The 27,422-nt window shown below is 37.9% G+C and overlaps 2 protein-coding genes across 3 annotated transcripts in view; one reads left to right on the forward strand and one right to left on the reverse strand.

The window, feature by feature from the left end:
• Positions 1–27,422, forward strand: part of Dg (Dystroglycan) — a 542,469-nt gene that overhangs the window by 74,100 nt on the left and 440,947 nt on the right. The window lies entirely within an intron of this gene.
• On the reverse strand, positions 18,527–20,579 carry LOC135709614 (UDP-glycosyltransferase UGT5-like). Its single transcript, XM_065231998.1, has 6 exons — positions 20,353–20,579; positions 20,199–20,286; positions 19,884–20,076; positions 19,422–19,824; positions 18,919–19,364; positions 18,527–18,853 (listed from the first exon to the last, which is right to left on the reverse strand). Exons 1-6 carry the CDS (start codon positions 20,509–20,511, stop codon positions 18,529–18,531), a joined length of 1,614 nt encoding a protein of 537 aa, XP_065088070.1. The 5' UTR covers positions 20,512–20,579; the 3' UTR covers positions 18,527–18,528.

The following is a 27,422-nucleotide window of genomic DNA, read 5'->3' on the forward strand; positions in this document are numbered from 1 at the left end:
ATATGAGGATTGCACGTGTATACTAGCACAGCGCAGTGAGAAAATTCTGAACTACTGTTCACCAGCCAAAAGACCTTGACCTCCTGAACAACTTTGCCGAAGACAGTAACTTTCTATTTGTTCAGGATCTCGAGATATTTTATACGTGAAACTTTACGTGTATACTAGCACCGCGTAGTGAGAAAATTCTGAAACATTATGCACCAAAAAATAGGCTGTAACCTTCTCAACAACTTTGTTCAAGGCAGTAATTTTCTATCTGGTCAGGATCTCGAGATATATCACATGCGAGAATTTTACACCTATACTAGCGCTACGTAGTGAGAAAATTCTGAACTTATGTCCGCCATCGACAAAACTATGCGCTCCTGAACAACTTTGTCGGAGACAGTAACTTTCTATCTGGTCAGGATCTCGAGATTTTCCATGTTGTAACCAATTAAGTCAAATCCCACGTAGTATGGTCACAGTTTACGCGGTTTCCATTTACATTTTCCCTATTATCCGCAGTGTTAGGTGTTTACTGTAATCAAAGTTTAGCTTGTTTCGATGAAAACAAGTTTTTTGAGGAATACTCGTTGGTTTCAGATCGATTGGTAACTCAGCAACAGAATGGAAATGGAAAACTCATGTGTGTTGTACAAAGTACAACAGCGCGAGTAACGGAGGGTTTAAACTTAAGAATGTTCTGAATCTATTTCTTGAAAATACCCTCCATTCTGTTTTTACGGACTTTAAATTTCATCTATTTTTGATTCTATGATCTCAATGTGCAACCAAGTTTGATGCAACTTGTTTCAAAACAATACACTAAAATCAAAAATGCTGTACCTATCCTGCATACCAACAACAACAAAGACTTCAATCAGACTTGAGATTTATCAACAAATTATGCATTTATCGATGTGTGCATATTAAATGTTATTTGAATTTTCATTTTCTAGAGACATTAAATTTGCTATTGTATGTGTGGTCTTCAAGGTTGAAACAACCTAAATTTGAAATCATCTAGCAAAAACGGAGAAATTATAATGTTTTTTTTTTATATAAAGCTCACATGATTTAAAAATTAATATAATTTTGTTTTTTATTAAGAATAAATAGAAAATTACAATTCAATTTCAAAAAGTTGTCAGAATACTCATATGTGACTTTTTCTAACTGCTGAACAGTAAATGTTTAAGCATTGACCGTTTTATTCTGTTTCACTTCAATAGCGACACCCTGTATATGTGTAACAAGAACAATGATACTACGCTAAGGCCAAGGCAAGCGGATAAATGTCATCAACTGCAAAATAGATAATAAATGATACCGGGTAAAGGGCGGCTTCAGCAATACCTTCATTTATTACCGTCAGAGGGTAAACAAAGTCCTTGAGCGCTCAACTTTGCAACTTTTCATGCAAAAAAATGAGCACTTAATGACTTCATTCACCCCTTGCGATAAAAGGTATTGTTGAAGCCGTCGTTTATCGGTGTACCCCCATGTTTGTCTTTTTCATCAGAGCGTCACTTAGTTCGAGATCAAGAGCGAGATCATTGCTCTTCAAACGTTATGTTCACAATCCCTACCCTGCCATCCATTTGTTACAATTTGTTACCCCTACCCTCGAGATTGACGCGAGTAATCGGGCCCCGCTTTACTAAAGTTAGTTTTAAGTAATTTTGTAATCTAAAAAAATAATATCGGCTCCGCAAAGCTGCAGCAAATGAGCCTGGAAAAATAAACGCATTATAAAAAAGCCGTCGTTTACCCTACCCAAGTAACCATCAAGCCCGCTAACTACCCGATAATCGCCTCTTTTAAGATGTAAGGTTTCCGAACTTTATATCAGTCGTACATCAGCCTTATAAGGCAAAAAGGGAGATTAGCGGCCTTGTTGGTTACTTGGGTAATTAGCGTTGACATTTCTAGAACTGCAGATAAAAGTTTCAAAAATTACCCAGATAATGTTCACAAAACCAGTCCTGCGAAAATGAAGCGTGAAAACATATTCTAATAAAATCAACTTTGATCAAATAAGCACAAGAGCCCAGGAGCCAGGGGCCTTCAGTACTCGAAACGGCTCTGACTGAAAACATAATCGTTGCTATAGCTATAGGATTTTCCACGTACCACGTCTGATGCCAAGCAAGGGGAATCATGGTATTGTCTCGGTTTATCAATATGCTGCACTCTCAATTCAGGTGGGTGCCATGGAAACATGGGAATTCCGGATTTGCAATGTCTGATGGGGTTACGGCGATAGTCTATTTGTCCTCCCTGAGTAATTTCCGTGCCTCGCTGGGGTTTTATGCCGTGGATATTGATGAGCTATTTTTGTCGTTCATTTTAACAAGATCATTCCTGCAGTAGCTAAACGAGGATGATGTGTTTTGGTGTTCTTTGAAAACAAGCTTGTTTGCACTAAATATGATGTTATGAGTTTACTTCGTTATCTTAGACAAGTGTTGATTATCGCTGTTTCAACGATGCCCATATATTTCCACAATATTCAAAATAAATTCAAAATTATTCATCATTTAAAACAAAGACGAAACACCAACCGTTTGCTACTTCCACTAGCAGCTGTCATGCTTGTTGATGCTGTCAGTCGCGCAGAAACGCCGAAATCGAAAAACAACGCTGATGACAGCAGCAACGAGATTAGATAACCATCTCCGGATTTGTCTCCAGCTTCAATATTGAATTTCTTTCTCTCGGAGTTTCTCGGAACAAAAGTAAACATCGTTCTCCTTAGAATTCGATGTCAGTGGGCAGCTGGAGTGTGGTTGTGCTAGCTGACATGGAATTAAGTTTATCTTTCGTGGAAAACATAAGGTCCAATAATTTCCATTCACAGATGCTGGGTCACACACCATCATAGATTACTGACGTTCTTCGTTCCACCATCAGGTATAACTAAATCAAAACGATCTACTTAGGAAGCAAAGTGAGCCTCTCTCGCACTACCATTGAAATATTCATCGCATTGAATGGATCCGGGCCGAATGAGATTAATTACAAGGAGCAATTGTAGGGACGTGACTGTCATACATTGACATCGCAACATGGAGGAATGACCAAATTTCGGTAGGCTTGGAATAACAGAAAGATATCGAGATAATCGGACATGACCTTCACCGGAGAGAGCGTCCCTGGTGAAGGTACGAGACAAGTGGCTGCCAAACTCGATTCATCGGCTCCTGGAATGTAGACCAATAAGATAAATTTGACTTTCAGTGGTAGAAGCGTGTTGAAGTCGAGGTCAGTTCGAGTTCTTGTGCTTACAAGTAGTAAAATTGATCCAATGGGATTCCCTGTGGAGATTACATAAAGTTTGATAGGCACGTGAATAGAGCTAGCGGCACACTGTCTGTGGTTTGAAGTGTGGTTGTTCATATTTGTGGCTGACACGTTTTTTTATGCTTGATTGATTTAAAATTGATGGATAACTTATTGAGATAGTTCTTTTCTATCCTGGAGGTATTTATGGAGGGGAATACCATTTATAATCCATACCACGAATATCACGATATTTCTCATCTCTCTTAACTTTAGAAACTCGGGGCTTCATAAAATGTTCGAGTAGTTCGAACATAAAACCAATCACAGACCTCACAATAGACATGAAATTTCGCATTATAGCTTGTTTGACTTATCCTATGGACAAGATTTCTACGTTAATTTTATTTTAGTTGAATATGGGTGAAAAGCGTGTTAATTCAGTTTTTCGTATATATACAGAAAATTGTATTACATCCTTCCACTAAAAGAGCACCATCTATGAGAAAAATAGCCAAGACAAATCGAGAGAACCCAAACTGGTTGTTCCTCTATAGATTGAAAAAGAATAAAAAGGCAATTGACCGTCCCCAGCCAACACATATGTTCTATAACAGCTTATATAACTTTTGTACGACTGGTTTTGGTTAATTCAACATAATTCTATGAATTAGTGTTACTTGGGTCTACAACCAGAGGTTGAACAGAATTAATACTTAACACTTAACACCCAGTAGACCACACCGGTTGAAAAAATCATGTAAATTTCTGCGATATCTAGCGCACATGTTACTAACGCTATTTACACGATAATTCAAGAAAATTTAAGCACGATATTGCTAATTTATGCAATGTTGTAAACAAGCTTGTAAACAACTTCGTAGTTTATGCCAACTATAGCTCAAAATTAAACGAGGGAGATTTTACGTTATGATTAGAATTCAGAAAAAATTTCAGTGCTGTAGGAAAAGTTACTTTTTACGAAACGTTCCACCAGGAATCGAACCCTCACTTCGTGGCGCTCACATCCCAAGTAACATTCCCAAATCTAATTTGATTTATTCAGGTTTTAAAGCTGATTTCGATAAGAATTGAAAATATAACATGCACTTAAGGCGGTTTTGATTGAGTAATATTGGTTTTATTTAAGTTGCGGTTTTATAATATCCTAGAGAATCCCTTAGAGAACACAAATAAAACTTCGTTTTACTTGAGAATATTCGTGCTTATAGCAACTCTTATGATGTACTTGAGAATGTTGTCTGACGATATGATTTATAATGGCAATAAATCTACTTCATAAGTGCTGTATTAAACTCCTTGAAGAATACATTGATTTACGCAAGTTTAAAGGATCTTATTCAATACCACGACAGAACAACACATTTTCTATCGAAATGGAGGTAAACAAATGGCGAAAAAATTAAATCAAGTGGAAAGGTCAGTGCAAATTATAAATAAAAAAAACATTGAACTCCTCCGGAAACAAAACCGGAAATGAGCATATACCCAACATTGTATCGGAAAGTTGCAGCCATCATAACGAGACTCCTAATGAAAGAATTCGTAGATCACCACTAGCATTGAAGCTTCTGTAGCTTCCCGCTTGCTCGATAATCATTCCGACCAGTGGCAGATTTTTTTTAACTAGTTCGTTTACTTACTAGGCTCAGTCGTGTGTGACACTTTGCGGAGCCAAAAATCAGTAATGTTTGAGGATGGACCGCTGGAATCAGTGAACGAGTTCGGGGTTTCACTGGAAACAACACTCAGGCAGGTTTCTCCGTCCTCAATGGTTTGCACAACCTTGAAAGGCATCCTTTGAACAAAGAAACATAGTTAATTCAAAGTGTTTTTATGTTACTTCATACGCGAAGTTAACGATTTTCAGAGTTGGTTGGAAATGCTAACATGAAGCTTTAGTGTGATGATTTATTAGCTAGAGAATGATCTTTAGAAGAGGGTATGTGGTTAGTTCCGTTAGAATACGGCAGTATGAAAATTGAATAGAAGTTAAAAATGAGCGAAGGGCCATTAATGCGACAGTTTTTCAAGATAGACGCACATTTTTGCCTAACCCGTACGATGTACGCGGGGACTTGAAGTATGTCTCCAAGTCCACAGGCAAAAATGTGCGTCCCTCTTTTTGCTCATAAACTGACTGCGGCTGTGGAATAGTTCTAGCGACGTTTTCATCACTATCTAAAGCCCCACGTTGCGAGAGCATTTCCAGTCGATGGTGTGTTATAATGCAGTTCTTCTTTACCCAACTATTGTGTTCCTCCTCTCGTCATGACCAACGTGATCATCTCAGAGAGAAAGCAGTAGGGTGGTTGTTGCGTGCTGTACCATCATCAGCATTACGGCTACTCCCGCCTTGAGTTGTTACATTCAAAGTGTTTTTATGTTACTTCATACGCGAAGTTAACGATTTTCAGAGTTGGTTGGAAATGCTAACATGAAGCTTTAGTGTGATGATTTATAAGCTAGAGAATGATCTTTAGTTGGTCACGTTGGTCATGACGAGAGGAGGAACACAATAGTTGGGTAAAGAAGAACTGCATTATAACACACCATCGACTGGAAATGCTCTCGCAACGTGGGGCTTTAGATAGTGATGAAAACGTCGCTAGAACTATTCCACAGCCGCAGTCAGTTTATGAGCAAAAAGAGGGACACACATTTTTGCCTGTGGACTTGGAGACATACTTCAAGTCCCCGCGTACATCGTACGGGTTAGGCAAAAATGTGCGTCTATCTTGAAAAACTGTCGCATTAATGGCCCTTCGCTCATTTTCAACTTCTATTCAATTTTCATACTGCCGTACTCTAACGGAACTATCCACCTACCCTCTTCTAAAGATCATTCTTTAGCTAATAAATCATCACACTAAAGCTTCATGTTAGCATTTCCAACCAACTCTGAACATAGTTAATGTTCGCTTGAACTCATTAAAAACTGAATTATTACCTGGTTGAATGAAAAAAAAAACTTACGACGCGTAGAAAAAGTTTCGTACAGGTACAAACGTAAATAAACAGATGTCAAACTGCTGCTCACGCTCACGTGTCTTCTTATTCAAGATTTCTATAAAACCTTAAATAAAATCAATTATTTTGAAAGTTGGTTTAATGAAGAGAGAATAATTATGTATAGCGCAAAATAAATTAATTTGAGAATAATTGATCTTGTTTGATAGTAAGTTCACTCATTATTATTTTAACCAAGTTAATAAATAATTAATTGCAATTTGGTGATGCTTTTGCATGCAAAATATCGTCGTCATACTTACACGATCGAATACCCAATGAAAATATTGTATTAAATATCGATCAAAGCTTAATTTTTTAAACAAAATACTGCAAAATTAATAATAAGCTAGCTAACTCCACTCTGTCGGTCATTTTTTATCAAAATAATATATGATTTTTTTTATTTAATTATTGCTAAATCTTTCTATTTCGCATTATGTTAATGGCGATATGCTTTTATCTTCGATTTTATAGTTGATATTAACAGTAAGTTTTACAGGGCAGTAAAATTAAATGTTCAATAAGTACAAAAACTAATCATTCCAATTCACTTGAAGCTATAGTATATTCATCATTCAAAATTGTTCATACAATATCTGATATGGCCATAAAAAATTACAAAGATCCAAGGTATTTTTATTTTTTTTTTTTTTTGAGATTTGTTTCATGAATCACACAGCGGTCCATTTTTCACGAAGTAAATTTAAATTCTTCAAGTGTTCTTGAAGAAGCATCGAATAAATCTATATATTCTTCATGTACTCTTTTGCCTGCTTTTATGTTGTCTTGAGAACCATAAAAATACACGTTGAATAAAACCTACCAGTTTTAAGAAAGTTTTAATATAAGTATTGACAACATCTTGTAGGGTGAGCCAAATTGAATTTGTAAGTGTTGTAAGAAGGTTTTATTACGGTTTATGAGATAGTTTAGCTTCAAACCTGGTTTTAATGGATTGAACTATAAGGTTTCTTCAAGAAGATAGTAAATTTAATATTGTTACTTGGGATTATGTGCTTGAACGCAGGGTGTCGCCGCTAACCCGCACGCCCACGGTTTCTCGAGTATCTTCGGACTGTTAGAAAAATTTCCTTCGTTTGGATTTGGGAGCCTTCGTTTCGGCGGGCACCTTTTAGTGCGGTGAGTAATCAGGAAACGATACTAAAATTACGTAACACAAAAAAAACGTGTTTTACCCCCTCACCCGCCCGTATGTAACAATAAGTAACGCTTGATAAGACTCCCCCGCTAAAATTACGTAACGCTAACTCATTCAGATTCCCCTTTTTTCCAATATAAAACATTTAAATTAACAGTTTGAATAGTTCAAAACCTAATCACCCTTCAAATAGCGATTAAGGCAATATCTCCGGAGTTAAACGGATTTATAGACTTGGAAAACCCGAATCATGCTTTGGGCCAAATTTAAGAAAATCAATCGGGTATAAAAATATTGAACTACTAAAAAGTGGAACGGTCAAAAATTGGTCAATCATGATTCAGTGCACACTGATTATGTTAGTGTATAAATTATTGAACTTTTTTCTTTTTGAAGTTCAAATACAGGAAAATTTTTTGATTAGGCTTCCGATTTTCCAAATTTCACACCTTCACGTATCACACCTTCCATCAGATTGTGTACCCATTGCTGTATCAACCTTATTTAATGCTGAACGTCAATTTGCTTTGAACTGTTTCCCATTTCCAACTGTTTTCTGAGTTTTATTGAGGTTCCGCTTAACGATTGCCCAATATTTTGACAAACAAACTTTGACAACTTGCTCTGGTTACACTTATCTTGAACCTTTTCTTTTTCGGTAGCCATGTAAACTCTTGACCTGGGAGCTGCTTGAAATCCGCCTTGACGTAGCCGTTAGATCCTTAACGTAATCTTAGTTTTTTTTTTATTTTGAAATTAATTTAAAGGAATTTTTAAATAAATTTAATGTTAATTCTGAAAAAATGATTTCTAAGAGAAGAAGTTCATGGTAATTGTGAGGAAAATTTCAAAAATATTGATAAGGATCGATAGTCCCAATTCGAGGAATATTTCAAGGAAATTTAGAGAAATGTTCCAAAAATGTTCCAGTGATATTTTAGAGAATTAAAAAAAGATTTCGGATGGAATTTTATGGAATTTCTAGAATAATGAGGGCTTTGGGAGAATACAAAGTGAACGCTTTAAAAAATGCCAAGTGAATGTTCAGGGAAAATCTTCTGGAACAGTCTGAGGTCTTAAAAACTACTTCAAAGTTCGCAAAATTTCCCTGCATTTGATGTTTGATTGTTGAAGATCTTTTGTAGTTTGACAAACAAGCCTGATAATACCACAATACTTCTCTTCGAAATTTTCAAATTTATCTGAACATAATTGGACTTCCCCAATTTTCCAATCGGTCTTGGATCTTCTCTGAATTTCCATGAGATCACAATGTGACGTACATCCATTTATTGAATTGTTCAGAAAACAGTATAGCTTCCGAAATGTTTCTAGAATTCTAGTATGCCCCTGATATTTTAGCAATTTGCTGAAACTCTTTTTTTTTTTATTATAGTCACTTTAACACTCTTGGGTCATTCGTGACTTGTCCGGGGGTGAGATTTGAACTCGTGACTTGGGCGTGAGAGGTATGGATGTTAACCACTACGCCGGGGTCGCCCCTTCTCCGAACTGTTATTAAACAGGCTTGCAATTGCTCATTACAGCTAAAATGCTATTTTTCGTAATTATGAAACAATAAGATACTATAATGATAATTTTTATTTGCAAGATGCAAGAAGAGGTGGTAAAGTTTGTGTATGACAAATAAAATTTGTCAATGCTGCTTTCACAAGGTCACAACTAGCGATTTTATGATCGCTGATTGCTCGCTTATCGCGTTGCTCATCGTTACAGCTAATCGCTAGTTGTGACCTTCTGAAAGCAAAATTGACAAATGTTATATGTCATACACAAACTTTACCACCTCTTCTTGCATCTTACAAATAAAAATTATCGTTATAGTATCTCATTGTTTCATAATTACGAAAAATAGTATTTTAGCTGTAATGAGCAATTGCAAGCCTGTTTTTAAAATATATGTTTTTTATCAAAAGTTTATGGAACTTCCCTGAAATTTTAGTTAAACTGTCCTGAAAATGTGTATGCTTCCGTGAAGTTCACTGAATTTATGTGAAGAACTCAAAACATTTCTCATCATCTCTGGAGTTCTATGAAAATTTGAGAACTTCATAAAACTTCCCGCTAATTTTCTGAAATTCACGGAACTTTCCTGGAGTTGAGGAAATTTTTGTGCTTTCGAAACTTGATTGAAATGTTCCCGCTTTTTTCTAATGTTCATGAATCATTCGAGGAGCTCTCGCATCTTTCCTTAAGTTCCATGGACGTGTCTTCCCTTAAGTTCCATGGACGTATCTTCCCTTAAGTTCCATGGACTTTAATGAAGTTTTCGAATGAGTTCTTCAAACTTTTGAAGTTTTTATGAAATGTCTTTACTTCCCTGAAATTTCTGGAACTTTATTAAGTTCCCTCAATTCCTTCTGCAATCAAAACGAAATAATTTATGTGGATCTCAGAATTTCATAGAAGTTCTCATATCGATCATCATGTTCCATACGCTTTCTGTCTTGCGCACTCGTGACTTGGTGTTCATAAGACCCCCTTCTGTCTTGTAAAATAAAATGAAATCAAAGATTTTCACTGAAGTTCTCGAGATCGTCCGGATGTTCATGGAACTGCCCTTAAATGATCGACACTAATTCATAAACTTTCAAGGAACTTTGCCTTACCTAACGATTTTCCTGAACTTTTCTGGACATCCCTAGTTTTCTAGGACAAGTTTTCTATGCTTCTATGAGGATCCATAAATATGTATAATTTCCTGACCCTTAAAATCTCGGCAAATGTCATTTAATTTAATGGGATTGCTCTGAAGCTATCTAATCGTCTTCAATGTACTCGGGACTTTGCTGAATATCATGAAACAATCTTAAAGTTTTTAAATTTATTTGAAGATCTCCGGATTTACTTGAGAACATCGCAATTTTTGTTTAAATTATTGCCACTACCTTGAAATTGTCTTATCAACTTCGATGAATTTTCGCCAAGTTTTGAAGTTCTTGAAATTCTAATGATAGTCATATATTTTTTTAAATACTCTCACATTTTCCTGATAAGGATTCCTTCCCTCACGTTCTAGAAATTTTGTCGGAACTTTGCTGAAGATTCTGGAATTTCCCCGAATTTCTAGAAACTACTGTAAGGCTTCTGCAATTTCCTAGAAATTATTTGAACTGTCCAGATCAGAGAAGCTTCCCTGAAAGCTCACAATTCTTCAATATCTTGGTTCTGCTTAATGATTAACAAACGGAACTCTCTTGAACACATTTGAACTTCCTGAAATTTTCTGGACCTCTGTGAAGGTTCCGAAATTTTTCTGAAGTTTTCATAATTTCTCTGAAGTTTTCATAATTTCTCTGAAGTTTTCATAAGCTCCCTGAAGGTATCCATACCTCACTCAAATTCTTGGCACTTCTAAAGTATCCTCGTATTTTTTTCCTGAAGATCATGGAGCTGTCCCGAATTTATCTAATCTCACACTTTTAAACTCCTCCAAAAGTCTGGAGTTTCCTGGAGTTATGGGAACAGCTCGTTAGTTCTGTGCAATTTACCAAAAAATCTCTAGGTTTAGGTTTTTTGAAGTACTTGGAACTTGTTAAAAGATTTCACAGCTTTTCTCAAATTCTCTTCACATCTCAGAATTTCTTTTGACTTACATTAAGTTCTCTGAATATTCACATTGAAATATAAAAAAAATCCTGCAGCCTTTTTGAAGCAAATTGAACCACTTTGAAGTTCATAAGACTTTCATGAAGTTCCCCATATTGTAAAGATGTTTAAAAGCAGTTCCCTTCCCCTCCCCCCCCTCTCAACCCCATCTCCAATATTTCGTAAAATTAAATGCAAGCATGAAATAAATCTTTTTTTCTCTCTCATCATTATGGCACATGGAATTTATTTAATATCTCGAAATTGAACTTGAAACACGAAACTTCAAAATATTCCATATTTTGAGATCTTCAACTTACTCAAATTAATTAAAGGTAAACCTTCCCTTACGTTCTAGATATTATGTCGGAACTTTGCTGAAGATTCGGAAATTTACCTGATTTTTCGAAACTTCTGTAAGTAAGCCTTCTGCAATTTCCTAGACATTATTTGAACTGCTCTTTGGTTCACTGAACCGTCCAGATAAGACAAGTTTCCCTTCCCCCTTCCCTTCCCCCTTCACAATTCTTCAATATACTGGTTTTGCTCTGTGATAAACAAACAGAACTCTCGTAAACACGTTTGAACTTCCTGGGCTACTGTGAAGGTTCCGAATTATTTCTGAAGTTTTCATAATTTATCTGAAGTTTTCATAACTATTAACTATTAACTTAACTATTCTCTTACTTATTTTTTTTTCTGAAGATCATGGAGTTGTGTGGAATTTATTTAATCTCACACTTATAGATTTTTAAAATCCTCCAAAAGTCTGGAGTTTCCTGGAGTTAGGAAAACAGCTGGTAAGATCTCTGAAATTCACCTAAAATCTCTAGATTTAACTTTTCTGAGGTATTTCGAACTTTTCAAAAGTTTCCACAGTTTTCTTAAATTCTCTCCACATCTCAGAATTTATTTTGACTTACGTTAAGTTCTCTGAATATTTCGGAAATTCCAAGAAAATATTAGGAGTTCCTGCATGTTTTAAGCAAATGGGACCACTTTGAAATCCTTACGGCTTACATGAAGTTCTCCATATTTTAAAGATGTTTTAAGAGCTTCCCGGGAATTCCCGGGATTCGGGAAATTTTACAATTTTTTCATTTATCAATTAAAAATGATTTAATTTTACGCTCAAATAATGATTTTATATAGCGATAAACGAGAGCAGGTGTATCTCACCAATTGGGATGTAAAAGTCAAAGAAAAATACCGCATTCGTTTCTTACTGCAAAAGTTGGTTGAACCAGAAAAAAAATCCGTTCATTCTCGGCAGATGTTGGTTTGATTGATTTTAAGTTGTTGAGCATTATGTTCAAGTTTGATGTTAATTTTCCATTAAGGTCGAAAAGAACAAGTTCTTTCTGGATCAATGTGCTCATATTTGTAAACTCTTCAATAGCAGTTGTCAAGGAATGCTCTCTTATAGCTGATTTAAGTTCATCCTGTATAGTTAACGGTGTGGTCATCATCTCTTCTGGAGTAGATGGAGTGGTAGCAGTCTCAGTTGTTGAACATCTCAATAAACGCATTGCATCATCCTTAGCGAACTTGTAAATTTGAGACTTCGAAGACACTGGAAGTTCAGGAACAGTGTGCAAATTTTTGTTTTGCAAGAAGCACATCAACGAAACCAGGTCTTTGTTCCGTCGTTCAGTTATTGTCGTACAAACAGCCGAATAAAGCTGTTGAGCAATGTTGTTATTTTGACTTTTCAGTTTCGATAGAAGAAAACTGAAGCTTCCCGCCGCTGAGAGTACTGTAGCATCTCGTCTGCTTAATGCTTCGGAAGCGGGTTTAATGGGGTCCAAAGCATTCATCAGGTTGGCTATTATCTCCACATCAGTATTAGAAAGCATCATCGACTGACCGAGGTCAGGGAGTTCGTTTGAAACACAATCCTTTACTCTTATGAATCTCTCCAACATCTGCTGGGTACTGTTCCACCGTGTTTTCACATCGAGTAAAAGCTGAAGTTGTTTTCCACATGTTGCCTCAATCTTCTCTAGAAGGATAGTGTTCTTAACCTGGTGAGTTGCGGAAATGCTTAACAACTTTTCGAAATAGCTTTAGAATAACGCCTAAGTCCTGCGTTTTGTATAAATCTATTAACAAACAATCATATTACAATTTTGACACTGTCTTAAGTACAACCAAATCTACTTGAACTGTAAATTCGTTTTTCATTTTCTTCTTCGTCGTCATCGTCGGTGCTGTCTTCCTCATCATCGTCGTCCTCTGAGTCCATTTCATCGTTCTCCTCAACTATCCTCTTTGAGTACATAACATCACATACGGCGAGGTGGAGACCATGATTATAACATAGCTGATACCAAAACTCTGATAGCTTTCCAAATTTCTTCATAACTAATGCTGCGTCAGTTTTTTTTCCTTGGTTTGTTTTCCGTCGATCTTATTTTCCGTGCTGAGCACCAATGCTACCGACGCCAGGAAGGCAGCTCCTACACCTGGACCCTACCTATCGACCCATCAACGCATGAACCGGGGACCAACGGCTTCACTTCCCCCGTGGTCAGAAATGTTATGCCTCAGAGCATCCCGACGGCCCCGCTGCGTCAGTTGTTCCGGCAACAACAAGATCTTCATGCACTCCGAAAGCTTCAATGACTTCACGTACCTTTTGCTTCACCTTTTCAGCAGGAAAGGATCCATGCACGTAGGCTAAACCAAGGTTGTAGAAAGATCCATCTCCGAAGTGACCGTTCACATCGATGAACCGTTTGTTGTTCAGACTGCTCCACTCATCCGAAGTTAAGCTCATCATTTGCCTTTCATCAAGTTTACTTGCTATTTGAGACCTTGTCTGACCTTAAGCATACTCGTAATAATCACGAATCAACTGCGTTTCCGATGATGGGAGTGACATTCCTCGCAAGGTGAACGATTGTCTAATGAATTCACTCCGTGTTATCGCTCATGTGGAAAAGCCATCGACAGATGTCAAGCGTGATGCTCCTCGCCGACGTTTCACAAAGTTTAACATTGATGATTGCTTAGAAATCTTATCACTGGAGGTTCCAGCATCTTCGCCATCGACGACAGTACGCTTTAGAACAAGTTTGTGTTTATAGCTCAGGTGCCTTAGTAAGCCGCTGGTTGAAGAACCCTTGCATGCGAGAATTTGAGAACATTTTACGCATTTAGCTATCTCCGTGTCACCCGGAACTTTGTGAAAGTATGTCCATATTTCTGACATAGTTGAAGCTCAATACGGAAACAATGTCATGCAATCCATGAATAATTTCAAACAGAATAAACACAATAATTCGTTTGTCACTTACTTCAAGGAAATTCCCCACATGAAATAGCCATTTCAATTGGAACTACAGCACTTCTTTTTGTAAAATTATCACACACATTCAACTGTTTTGTAAATGTCCGAACCGAAAAGTGCAATCAAATTGAAAAGTGATTCAGTGCCTTATCGTTGAATGGAAATTTCAGCCGAATAAAAACAATGCGACGGACGAGTGGAAGTGGATGAATGACATTTGAGGGACAATGAAAGAAGGTATGCCTATGGTATACACGAATACAATAATGCGCTACAACTTTTTAGCGCCTATGCTTTTCTTTTATTCACAAAAGAGTGTCCGGGTATTTCCCGGGAAATAAAGCTGGTTTCCCGGGAAATGGGAAGTTGCTATTTTTGTTGATTTCCCGGGACGTCCCAGGCAATAAACACTAGTTGTTGATTTATAGAAAATATTATATTTTAACGCATTACAAAATAGATTTTATATTGCAAACTCCGTTAAAGCTCTGGAAAACTCAGGGAATTCTTTTTAATTAAATGAGAACCCTGCCTTAAATTAAAGATTCATAAAATGTCTTCCAGATTTTTTTTTAAATAAATGTATAGCTAAAGCTTGATTTTATTATTTTAGCGCACTTTAATTGTGGATATAAATGCCACGCATCAGTGCAATAGATAATTTAGTGTTTTTATTGGTTTAAGTGCTTAGTATGCAATTGCTAACCGTGACCACGCACAACCCCAGCACTGGAATTTACACGACACAATTAAAGTTTATTTATGCATTGAACTCTTTCATTATTTAACACACTACATCTGAAATAAATTACATTGACCACGAAGTTCTAAATTTTTAATGATTCTGAAATCTATTATCCTGCGGTTCTTGGTCTACCAAAACAGTGCATGTGTAATTTATGTTTCATGTAATCTTATCTCCAATTGTTGTACTGTTGGAATCGGATAGTTGCAAAGATCGTCCAGATGAGACAATGACAACACAACACAACACAACATGCAGCAATCGGTTGAAAAGTTTTGTTTTTAAACGCACAGTTGCGATTTGAATGTTGGTAGTACACATCGGTACTGTTTTTAAAAGATTACAGCTTGAGCTTGAGCTTGATTGACCCCCCACGGTTGCTACTCTGTTACTGCCAGATCAGCTGTAATTACACAGAGAACCAATAGACGATGCTTGGGACTAGCAATCATCCTCAATGTGTAAAAACTGGTGATCTTAAATTAGGCAATACCAGCGCCGGCCGCGTCCGAACACAGGTCAAGAAAGGAATGGGAAGGATTGTGTTGACATGACACTCGCTTTGATGGAAGCCGAGAACACCTCTGCACTTCCACGAGGAATCACTGGGATGTTGGATAAGAGGGTTGGGTTTGCAGCAGGGTTCGTTTTGGTAAACGATAAGCTGAATTGATGTCCTAACGATCATATAACGCGAAGGAGCTTGGGACTAAACCCACGGTCTTCTGCTCAGTAAGCAAAAACGTTTGCCACTAGGCAGACGAGCACCTTTTTAATCACCGAGTTGCTGTTATTACCATGTAGTCATATTAACAAATAAAACGATTGACGAATCTTGAATGTGGATGGGCCTGAGATTAGACTCATGATTTTCTGCTCAGTAAGCAAAAACGGTTGCTCTAAGGCCACCGAGCCCCTCATATCACATAATACCGTTGCTCAAATGTTTGTATCCATTCAAACCCGGAACCAACGACAACAACGAGTTTCGCAAACTACACGATACACAAGCGATTTTACCATAAATCTCTTTGATATGTAAGAACCTGGGACCGCGTTTTTCTGCTCAGTAAGCAGGCCACTGTAACCGACGATCTTTCAAATCCGAAAACTAAAAACTACGAAAAAGTACTTAGGCCTTCATTAAGTTCCACTTTCACGCGACGTTCAATGACAGGGTCCTATCCAGGATTACATCTGAAAAATCCAAATCTGGCCAACGCCCACCTTAAACCTAAACCTGTTCTAATCCACCTGAAATGACTACACGGCGAATGAGAACGACTCAAATCTGAGTCTAGTCCACTCACAATCGCCAAAAGTGCAGGAACTTAGCGATGAGTAAAATTTGTCTTATGGTTTCCTGTGGAAAACCTAAAAAATCTGCCGGAAAATGAGGAAATTGACGAAAATTTTATTCAGTCTCGGAGTAGTACCAACAGACTGAGTGAATCCAATCTTTACTTTTCTCAAATTCGGGAATTTTTCCCTGGAAAATCCTGGAAAAACCTGGGAAAACATGAGGCAAATTAATTCATCGCTGAGTTCCTGCACTCCTGGCGACTATGAGTGAACCAAACTCAAACTTGAGTCGTTCTCATTCGCCGTGTAACGAATGGAAGACTTTTACTACCCAGCCATGCAATAGTCTCATTCCGTGCCTTATGGCAACTTGATGATTCTATTGCGCTCATCTTTTGGCACCACCCAGGGGAGACTTGGTCCTGTACCCAATGCTTAACTTATCTCCATTCCACTCAGCTACTCGCAATTTCTTGTGATATAGTGAGCGGAATATTATTATATGAGACAATTCAATGCAGACGTCTTTCCAAATTTGGCAGATCGACAGGTAATCGGTGAGTTACCACGATAGTTGCTATTCAACAACTCGACAACGTCCCATCGTCAACGCCTGCTATGAGAATTCCCCATTGCAGACGCCAACGAAATGACGTCATCGAGCTATCGATCAACTACCCTGGTTATCGCCTGGTACCTTATAGCACGATGCTAGGAGGCGAACCGGAAGAATCGATGAGCTACCTCTCCCCCGATACTGTTTTTAAAAGATTACAGTAGATTATCTTCCAGAAATTATGAATGTTTTTAAATTGATCCCTAACACGTTAATCACCAGATAAAAACGCCTAGCATTAGCATGCTGTAATAACGGACACACACCTCGTAATTGCAGATCACCCTCGTCAGCAGCTACGCCCCAAAAAGTCCGAAAAGGAAATGCAAAGTCCCAAAACTGTCCGTCGTCACCAATTACGTTCTTCAGCACCTTAACCTACAACTGCAATGCATCTCCTGCTGGGCGTTGATGTTGATGTTCAGTTGCAAAACCAATGTTAATAGGCGTAAAATCATTCAACGCGTGTTTCTTGTGCCGCTGGCTATTGGGCTCGTCGACTGACTTAAACGCACTACTCACTACCAGCAGTAGCAACACGGCCACGAACGGGGCAATGAATTCATTACATTTTATTTCCTCCCAGTATTCATTCATTGTGTGGCACACGTCTCGCAGTCTTGTGCCTATACCGGAGGAACGAAAGGTGGAAGAGAACTATAAACGGGACGGACGGGAACTCTGGGACCGGAACAAAGGCGCGTAAAACTGCTGCTCTATAGAGCATTCTGATGCCGGGGCAGATGGTACCTACTTGAATAAAAATGTTGTTGTGAGTTGCTGACAATGAATGGGGATTGACCTTCAAGCGCAACCAAACCATGCAAAAGTGTATACAAATGCGTCGGCAAACAGCTGATGTAAACAAATACCTGGTCAATTACAACACGGGTACTTACTGGACGGTGACGAACGACGATGATGAGTCGAATGAGTACAGATGCATCTGTCCCTGGTTGAGAAAGAGGTCTTCTACAGCAAATGCGATGAAAACTCGAAAAAGAGAGTTGGTAATTAGAGATTGTGGTATTGAACCTGGGTAATCGAAGATCGTATTACTGAACATTCATAGAGGATCCAAATGGTACCGATCTGATGCATTCCTTCGGGTGAAAACTGTAAAATCTCTGATGCTTGCGACAGCGACAGTGACAGCAATTTATCATCATGAGTTCTTTAGATACTGCTTTGTTGGGAGTCTGTTCAAGGCAATAAATTGTAACATGACAGACGGGTGTGTCTTCCATGCACCAATAAATTCGTTTTCACTCGGGAGTGGTGATTGAAAGTGCAACAAAGACTTTCTGTTTTCACTTTTTGAAATGTGACACATGTGACAAACATTTCCTCTATTGGTTGGTTGGAAAATCAGGGAGCAGGTTTTCCATAAAATGTTAGCAAGCTGATTTTCGACAGCACAATAAAATAAATAAAGAAGGTGGCGTTCGGATACCAGTTCAGTGACACATATTCTCCTTGAATAACTAAGCAAATTTCGTCAGTCTTCAGTTGGTCTTCTTCTTTATTGCACCTTTCTTCCTTTGCTTCTCATCACCAGCAGCAGCCAACCTTCTCTGGTAACTTTTTCTCAGAACAATTTGAATCAAAATGGCTATCATCGCAACCGGTAGCAGACAGATTCCTACGATGCACAATGCCACATCCACCAGGTGCCGCTCCCAGAAGGTCAAATTTAGAGCCCCGGAACGAAGCTTCGGTACACCTCCATCGTTCTTCAGAACATACTCAATGTAGTAGATCGCTTTGTCCATCGGTTTCATCGGTTGTTCTCGGAACTGTTTAGACGCTTTGAGGGCGTTCTCTCGGAACCTGTCGTTTAAAGAGAACGATATAGCAGATATAGAATATTAAAATTCTCCTCGATAATGACTTACGACGAATCTTCCATTATTCGTTTGATTGACTCCAGCACAATCTCCTGGGTAATATTCTGGTAATTCAACTTCAATCCATACCCTGCTGCCACTGCTCTATCGACCAGAATTTCCTGTTCTCCAGCCAGCGGTAGCCCCAGAATAGGTTTGCCGTATTGCACCGATTCCATCATGCCCAACAACCCCCCGTGGGTGATGTGCAATCTAACATTTGGATGCGCTAGCAATTGCTGCTGTGGCATCCAGGGCCCGATGATCACATTGGAACTTTGATTCTCCAGCGTAGCGTTTTCCCACTTCCAGATAATTAGTGTTCCAGATAGATGAGTAAACGCTCCCGTGAAAGCTTTCCGAACGTTTTCCGGGAGATCGATTGACTTGGTATTACCTCCCATGCTGAAGTAGATTACACCGTTCTTGGCCGCTTCGACCCAGTTGATGACGTCCTGAAATATACTGATTTGTATAGAAAAATCTTTAGTAATCCAATCGAAAATAGGCACCTGTGATAGTCCACTAAATTCAAATTTCCTCAGATGAAGCCCACCGATTTCGATCATGCTGGGAACGACTGGTCGAGGGTAGTTGATCAATGGGTGCGAGTTGATCAAAACCAGACTGACATTATGGATGACGTCCAACAGCGGCGGTAGGTTCTTCTTGGAAAAGTGCCGCTGGTAGACTGCTTCCTGTGACGGAAGGTACAGGTACTTGAAGTTGAACTGTTCCGAGATTGAAACAAAGGTGTTCCACAGCCTTTGGTCGAACGACATCCGGTCCGAGTAACCTAGAGAGCTGATCGGGTTGTATGCAGGATTATGCGGATTAGCAACCATCTCATTTGTGAACTTATTTGTAGCCGTTGAGCTGTAGACGATTGCCGGTACTCCGTAGTGATTCGCTAGGCTAAGTAAATTGAAATTGTTATCTACCAATTATGAAACTTCAATTCCATCGAACCATACCCCAACAAACTGTCGGAAAGCACCTGATCCAGTATCAACAAGTCAAACGTTGCATCGGATTTTAGCAGCTCCTGAACCTTGGGATGTCCCAAGGTGTAGTCGGCCATTGCTGCCGTACCGTATATCAGGTTACTGTTCCCATAGAAGCTCGATTTGTCCCACTTGGTGAAGATGTTTGTGTTCATGCCGTAATCTGTCGATTGAAGTAAGTGGCAAGCACGGCGGCGGTCAATAAAAGCATTACGTTTAGTAATCACAACAAAGCCTGATAAGAACTACTCCGCACTCTCACTCGGGTTGTCTACGCAAACGTACCTTCTAGATGAGCAAACATTCCGGTCAGCTTGATTTGCTTGATGTTTTCGCTGTCATACTCAATCTCGAATGGGCTTATCACTGTTATCTGCGTGAAAGTGAAGAAGAGTAATTTCATACATTCCCAAACGTGACTTGCACGTAGAGCACTTACCTCATGGCCTCTTGAAGCGAGCTGCTCGAACAGCACCTGTCCGAAGATATAGTTTGTTTTGCTGGTACTCGGAAACACTGCCAGTATTTGAGATGCGTCGATAATAGACTCACCAAGGATAACTAAGAATAGAAATGTACCGAGTATTAGCGTTCTCATTCTGATTTAGGTTAAACTTTCCCCCATGAACGAATAATTAAGACTAAGGCTGCCCGGAGTGAACTGGATTGAGACTTTGCTTTTGCCATTGCTTTTAGGGAGCTGATAAGAGGCCCCACATTGCTGATAGCTCCGTTGCATCGATAAAGTATCGCAACTGGGGAGCAAATACGGACGGGCCACGTTCGAATTCGATACTGGAGTATGCAATCTGACGTGTCGATGAGGTTGCGAGCTATGTGATGACGTTTGACGCTCACTACTGACTTAGGTAGTAGACTAGCGGTGTGATATTTATTTGTTTTTACTATTTATTATTGTTTGTTTGTTTTTTTTTTATTTATTATATCTCTGACTAGAATTTTACATGAATAAAACATAAAGCTTACAGTCAATAAACAATTCGTATAACAGATACAAATTAAATGCGACTCTTAAATGCTTCATCAGAATGGGGAATTCAAACACATGATACATGTAGTTGAATTCGCGACCCATTGCCAAATCTTAATAATGCTCTCGGTCTGAGTTCTGAGGCACTAGCACTCTGGCTCCAGAAGGATGGGGGGGGCACTTTTCTCCTCATTGTGGTCATGTTGACCAGTGAAGGACTTCGGGGTGAATAAATGTTTCCTAGCAGTAGTTTAACAACAAACAAAGCTCTGGCTGAGCTACGTCATTGCTGAAGAGTTTTCATTCCGAGCGACGGTGGCAGGTTAGACCTAAACGCAAATCTGAAAAGCATGCGGGCTTCATGCAACTGAACCTGTTTCAAGAACCGAACAAACTAAAGCGTAATACAGTACCCGTCCGATTTTGTCCACAGGCCCAAAAATCTAGTGTTTCCAAAATTGAACCGCGCCAAAATCGAACGGTTTTATTTTGAAATTTATTTTATGATTTCGTTGATTTTTAACCACCGAGTTGCTCCTAATTAATCATTTATTAAAATTTGTAATCACAAGAAGGGAAAACAAAAGCGGTGCCAAAATTAAAACCCGTACCAAAAACGAACGGTTTTGTGGTTTTTTTTTGCCAAAATCGAACCGTGCCAAAATCGAACGGGTATTATATAATGAATGTAGGCAGTAATAATCTCGAGAGTCGTTGCGCGTTGGCAGTTCTTATTTATTTTGAAACCCATGTTTCTGTTTTCTTCAGCAATAAAGCCGCGCATGTAGTAGACCTCAAAGGTCCATCACTACGCTCTTTCTCAACTGGATATCCATTGATTTCATAAACCTAGTCAACTAAAGATGTCTTCTGTGTGAAGGAGATGCCACTATTTCTGTTAACTAATGGTCAGCTCATTCACAAAACACCAGATCCAAAATAGCTGAATTAGTCGCTGTAGTTCCTTGCGATCCTCAATGGAATTGACGGTGATAAAAATTGTTAGATTATCCACATATACAAGTCAACGACTCGGTGGGATGTCGAAAACACAACCTGAACTGTTCGTGAAGCAACAGGTCTGCGATGACCATCTATTAACCAAATAAGACTCCAGCCAACCAGTCAAGTGTGAAGCACTCAATCGATTAAATAATCTTAGGTACTGTCAACATCGTACTTGTTAGAGAATGCTTCACTAGCCACATGAACCTTTTCAGAAGCAATTACATTGGATTCAAATCAAATGTTTTGTTTTTTTATTTTTATTATTATTCTGCCCATATCCGCAAGTTATTCCGACCTGCAAAAAACTAAGATGAGATGGGAAAACGGCGTTCATACATTTTGAAAGTATTTTTGAAACTTATTTCGGGGGGATGATTTATAAAATAAATATGCAATGTGATAGAATGTACCTATTTTAAAAAGTATTAGATAAAATATCGTGAAACTTTATGTTATGCTCTACACAGAGTGGGACTAGCTTGCGATTACATGTTACGTCATTGAGGAAAATAACCGCAAATAACTTACAACGCCAAGACGATGCTGTGTTAGTTTAGCACAGTAATGAACAGCAGAAACTAATCGGGAAGAATAAATTAACCATGCCATAGGAACAAACAAAAAAAATTAATCACTCAGCAAAATTGCAAATTAATTTTTTTCGTTTCAGTTTCAGATGTAAAGTGCATGGTTCTTAAAACAAAATATTAAAAATGGACTTTGGAAACAAATATTTGTAAAAACCGAAACTGAATTATTCTTTTCCAATTTTTAGTTGTTCAAAATTCTCATGATATGAACTCCAGAATAAACTTGGAATTCTGCTCTGATTTATATTGAAATTGTTCTGAAATAAACCAGAAAACACTCCTCGTAATAATTAATTTTAATGAATTCTTTTTGGAATTTCCATGCAACCCTTTCTAAGTATTCAATTGAAATACTTCTTAGAATTCCTTTGAGCCTATCCAGAGACTTTGATTCATTTGAAAATCTTTTCAAAAATTTCTTTTAATTATATTCAAAACAGCAGAAATCTTTCGAAATTTTATTAAGAAACCTTTTGGACTATTTTAAAGAATTTTTTTTTTTCTAAATATCAGCAAATTTTTTGCATTCAATTTTGTTGGAGTTCTGTGATTAATCTTTCGCACTATGGTTGAAATTATTGCCAGAACACTCTGTGAACCCTGTTTCTTATTGAATTCTTCTTAAAATGTATCTGTCATTTTCCTCACGATCCCCTTACGAATCTCCTGAGAATAACGTAGGAATTTTCCGCAAAGTTTTGTTTTTCCCAACTCCTTTTTAAATCCTAAAATTTTTTAAATCTTCTAAAATTACCTAACAATTTAATTCAGAACTTGCATACTTCTCGATAGAAATCCCTCAAAATCACCTAAGAATTTCTAAGGATCAGAAGTCCAGAATCCTCAGAATAATTCTGGACTTCTGCTCAGAACTTCTCCTTCGAAAACTGTGTGAAAATCCTTCTCAATATTTGTTTGAAATCAACACCTTGAATTCTTTTAAATTTTACTAAAAATTCCAGGGTGTATCCGCTAGATTATATAGATTGTTATATAATTTGTTATAACCCTTTAAATGCTTCCAAATCTCAGAGCGTGACAATTATGACTCCACGACTCATAAGTATGATTTTTTTTTGCAAATCTGTGATCAAATTTTTCAAAATCTCACATTTAAATTTTTTTTTTACTCAAAATCTTGCATCACGAAGATTGTTATTAATCAAAAATTTTGAAAAAAGGTTCTAGTTTCAGACTCTACACAAATTTTAAAGCCCCAGAAACTTGAGAATCTGCTTAAATCACATTGTTATTATCCTTTCAGAAAATTCCTTTCTGCACGTTCTTAAAAAAGCCGTTCAATTTAGTTTTATTTTTGTTGAGTGTTAACAATCGGGATTTTCTTAAGATTTGAACCGGAAAACCGGGAAAAACAGGAATTTCAAAATGAAAATTCACTGGTCACCCTGTATGGTTCATAGAACTTATTTGATTTTTTGGACGTAGTACTACGTCTGTGATTTCTATTTGTGGGTTTACTTTGTGAAAAGCGAAAATGGAACATGCAACGAAATTATGCAAAACTTTGAACGTTAATAACTCAGCTGCCCCTGAACCAATTTCAATAATGTTATCACCAATCGCTCAGAAATGTTTCTACGCGTCTGTTAAAACTAAGACTACATCATTTATCAAAATGCCACTATTGAAAATTGCATGAATGTACAACTGTTGTAATGTTACTTAAAATTATCACCGATTGCCTGCAAAAAGCGCTTTCCCTAACACAGATTTCAAAATTGAATTCCACCCGCTTGCCAGCCTCATCCGTATTGAACACCCTAATAGCTCAGCAGTACTCTACCATCACGACAAAACGGTTATTTTTAGGATCACCGTAAAATAATTGCCGTTTAAGAGTTAGTTTTCATTGAACATTCGCTCGCCTTGCTGCCAGCCACATCATCCCCAAAGCTCTTTGATAATGTACCCAACAACCAAACGTTTGTGGTCCCTGTCCAAGGATGAGGGGCTTGATGATGATTTGTCAAGTGTCGCTATGATTTTTTTTTTTTGCAATTTGTTTAAATTGTAGTTTTTCTCCAGTTCATTGATTTGAAAGGTTCATGCGAGTTAATTTCACGGAGCCGTAAATTGTAGTTTTATCATAATTTTAATATTAGCATAAAATAAAATAGTAATTTTAAATTCGCTTTTGTAATGCTAAGGTAAATAGCTTGCTTTGAGTGTAAAGTTAATTTATAAGAAAGTTCTAACAGTTTTTTTTTTTGCACTTCGAAAATGGACGGGTCATACCTCTAACATAATAGCAGTGACAGTGTCGCATGTCCTAACAACAACTGCCTGCGACTAGTGTTCGAGGGGCCGACAGGGCTGAATACGGGTCAATACTAACAAAACTCTAACACTAACATGAACCCGAAACTAACGTTCATCCATTGCACTAATAGTTATAATGTAGTTGTACTTTCCTAATAACCCATCTATCACAGACAAACAGACATAACACTCGGTTGGACAGGTTGTTCATCGAATACGCATTTGACGGTCAATTCGAGTGTTTTTGGTTGGTGGTGCCGCCACCTGTGGCGCGCACGGTCGGTTCCCTTGCGTTTGACGTCTGCATACTAGCGCCATCTGTTCAGCGTACTATCCATCACATGATACAGATGGCGGTAGTGTTTTAGTGACTATGGTTTGTGGAGAAAAATATTAAATGTGTTATTTCTGTTTGTCTGTGCATCTATGTGCATCATGTTTCTTTTTCGTTGTGTGTGTGTGTGTGTGTGTGTGTGTGTGTGTGTGTGTGTGTGTGTGTGTGTGTGTGTGTGTGTGTGTGTGTGTGTGTGTGTGTGTGTGTGTGTGTTGGGGGGGGGGGTTAATGTTACCAATACTAATACCTTTCTTTCTGTTCTTTTATTCGTCTTCTATATCCCTTCACCATCACCCCATATCCCATCATTTTGACGAGAGATGACTTACTTGCATGGTGCATGCCCAAGTCGTACAACAGGATACTCTGAAGTCTTTTTTTACACGGTTTTTTTTTACGCGGTTTTTTTACACGGTTTTTTTACACGGTTTTCTGCGATTTACACGGTACGTTTTAAACGATTTCTCAACAACGAAACAACCTATCGACTTGATTCCAATCACATTATCCGTTTCAAGCTATAGGTAATCAAGGAATGGTATACTTAGAAAAAAAATCACAATTTTTGGTGTAAATACAGAAATTTTTAAAATATGTCTATATGGACCATAGCATGCTATAATTACAAATGGCATCAAAATCCGATTTTTTTTAAACATTTAAACATGTGAAAAATCAAAATCTTGTAGGTTTTTTTTACACGGTTTTTTTTACACGGTACGTATCCCCCGTGTAAAAAAAGACCTGAGTGTAATATGCTGAGCGTGGTTCTATCACAAATCGATAGAACTGAGGAATAATGAGGTAAATTCTACACAGTATTTTAAAGGAGCCAACTCTTAGCAGGTAATAAAAGCAATTAATAATCAAACAACCATAAAAAGGTAAGAATGAATTTATTTATTTTAAATACAGTAATGACCCGATTTTGTCCTTCCGCGCTTCAGACTTTTTTCTTTCAATAATTTCACATAATCATAAATTTTTTCTCATTCGTCATTCGTTAAGAGGGATATTTAAAGTATACTTTGGTGCAATAGGTTCAAGAAGATTACTGAAAAAGGGCATGGGTTTTGTAGAACATTGGAAAACATTTTCAAAAAAGGGGGCTGGCAAAATCGGGACATTACTGTATTCCATTTACATTTACATGATTTATCACATATTTCCGGAGAGCTTCGAGGTTGGAGCGTAGTTGCTTTTGTAGATGGGCACGTCATTTGTCGGTTTCTCGCGAATTGGGGCTCAGTCTGGAAAAACTAATAACACAAACAGGTAGAAGAATAGTTCCTCTATGATTTGTTATAGTTTGTTTGCAGGATTGTTCTTTTGTTCGCGGGAGGCTGACGATTGACGTGTTTGTTTGCAGGGGCGATTGCGCCCAGATCTCGGGGTTCTCCAGATTTATGGTCGTAATCTAATACACACAGTTGATCATAATACGAGCCTAAAAGCTGCAGTGACCTAGTGAGCACCATAGCTCGAGTCGTCTGAAAGTATTGTGTATCGCATGGAGAGCCCAACCGAGATGCTAGCCTATTAAGACTGCAGTTGGTCAACTCTCGAAAAAAAAAAAAAAAAAAAACAACCAAACGTTTGTGGTCAAATGCGTCAAGTATTGAAGTGGTACATAAAAATTTTCCGCAATGAACGAATACCACATGACCTTGCCAATTAACCTGAAACACTTTGAACTAGAGCTAGAAATTCCTCCAATCAATGTTCGCTTTTGACGTAGGACTACGTCTGTGTTTTCTATATGGGGGTACACTTTGTGAAAACCGAAAATGGAACATGTATCGAAATTATGAAAGATTTTGATCGTTAATAACTTAACTTCCCCTGGACCAATTTCAATAGTTGTACCACCAATCGATCATAAATATTTCTGCGCATCGATAACAATGCTACTGATTTTAAGACATATTTTATATTGCAGATGTTGGACCTGATCAATTGCTAAAAATAAGTTCACAGTAATATTTGCGCACTGATCATCAAATTTAAATATTGAGCTTCTTATTAAAGTTTTCATGAGCTCGAATGCATTAGTGTAGCTTGCTAGTACTGTTCTATTGCTGCTACCAAGGGGTAGGTCACACCGTACACCAATCTTGGGTCATCTTTTTTTTATCAGTGTGCCGCAGGTGTGCCGATTGTGTTGGTCATAGAGCAAGCTGAAATTGTTTGTAAAATACCCATCCCGGCAACCCGGTATTTCTGACACCATGAATGTTTTGGTATGAAATCGCAAGAAAAAATGGGATTGAGTATGTCGCGGGAAGTGGCGGGTGTGCGAAATTGTG

Source organism: Ochlerotatus camptorhynchus, unplaced genomic scaffold (genome assembly GCF_037179485.1).
Source record: "Ochlerotatus camptorhynchus isolate MF236.1 unplaced genomic scaffold, CSIRO-AGI_Acam_v1.1 ptg000361l, whole genome shotgun sequence".
Taxonomy (NCBI): Eukaryota; Metazoa; Arthropoda; class Insecta; order Diptera; family Culicidae; genus Ochlerotatus; species Ochlerotatus camptorhynchus.

Excerpts from the sequence above, each read along its gene's own strand:
- LOC135709614 (XM_065231998.1), bottom strand. The coding sequence starts at position 20,511 with ATGAGAACGCTAATACTCGGTACATTTCTATTCTTAGTTATCCTTGGT. Across the intron at positions 20,077-20,198 it reads AATGTTTGCTCATCTAGAAG|ATTACGGCATGAACACAAAC; the intron begins GTACGTTTGCGT and ends TTCAATCGACAG. Across the intron at positions 18,854-18,918 it reads CGAATAATGGAAGATTCGTC|GTTCCGAGAGAACGCCCTCA; the intron begins GTAAGTCATTAT and ends TTTAAACGACAG.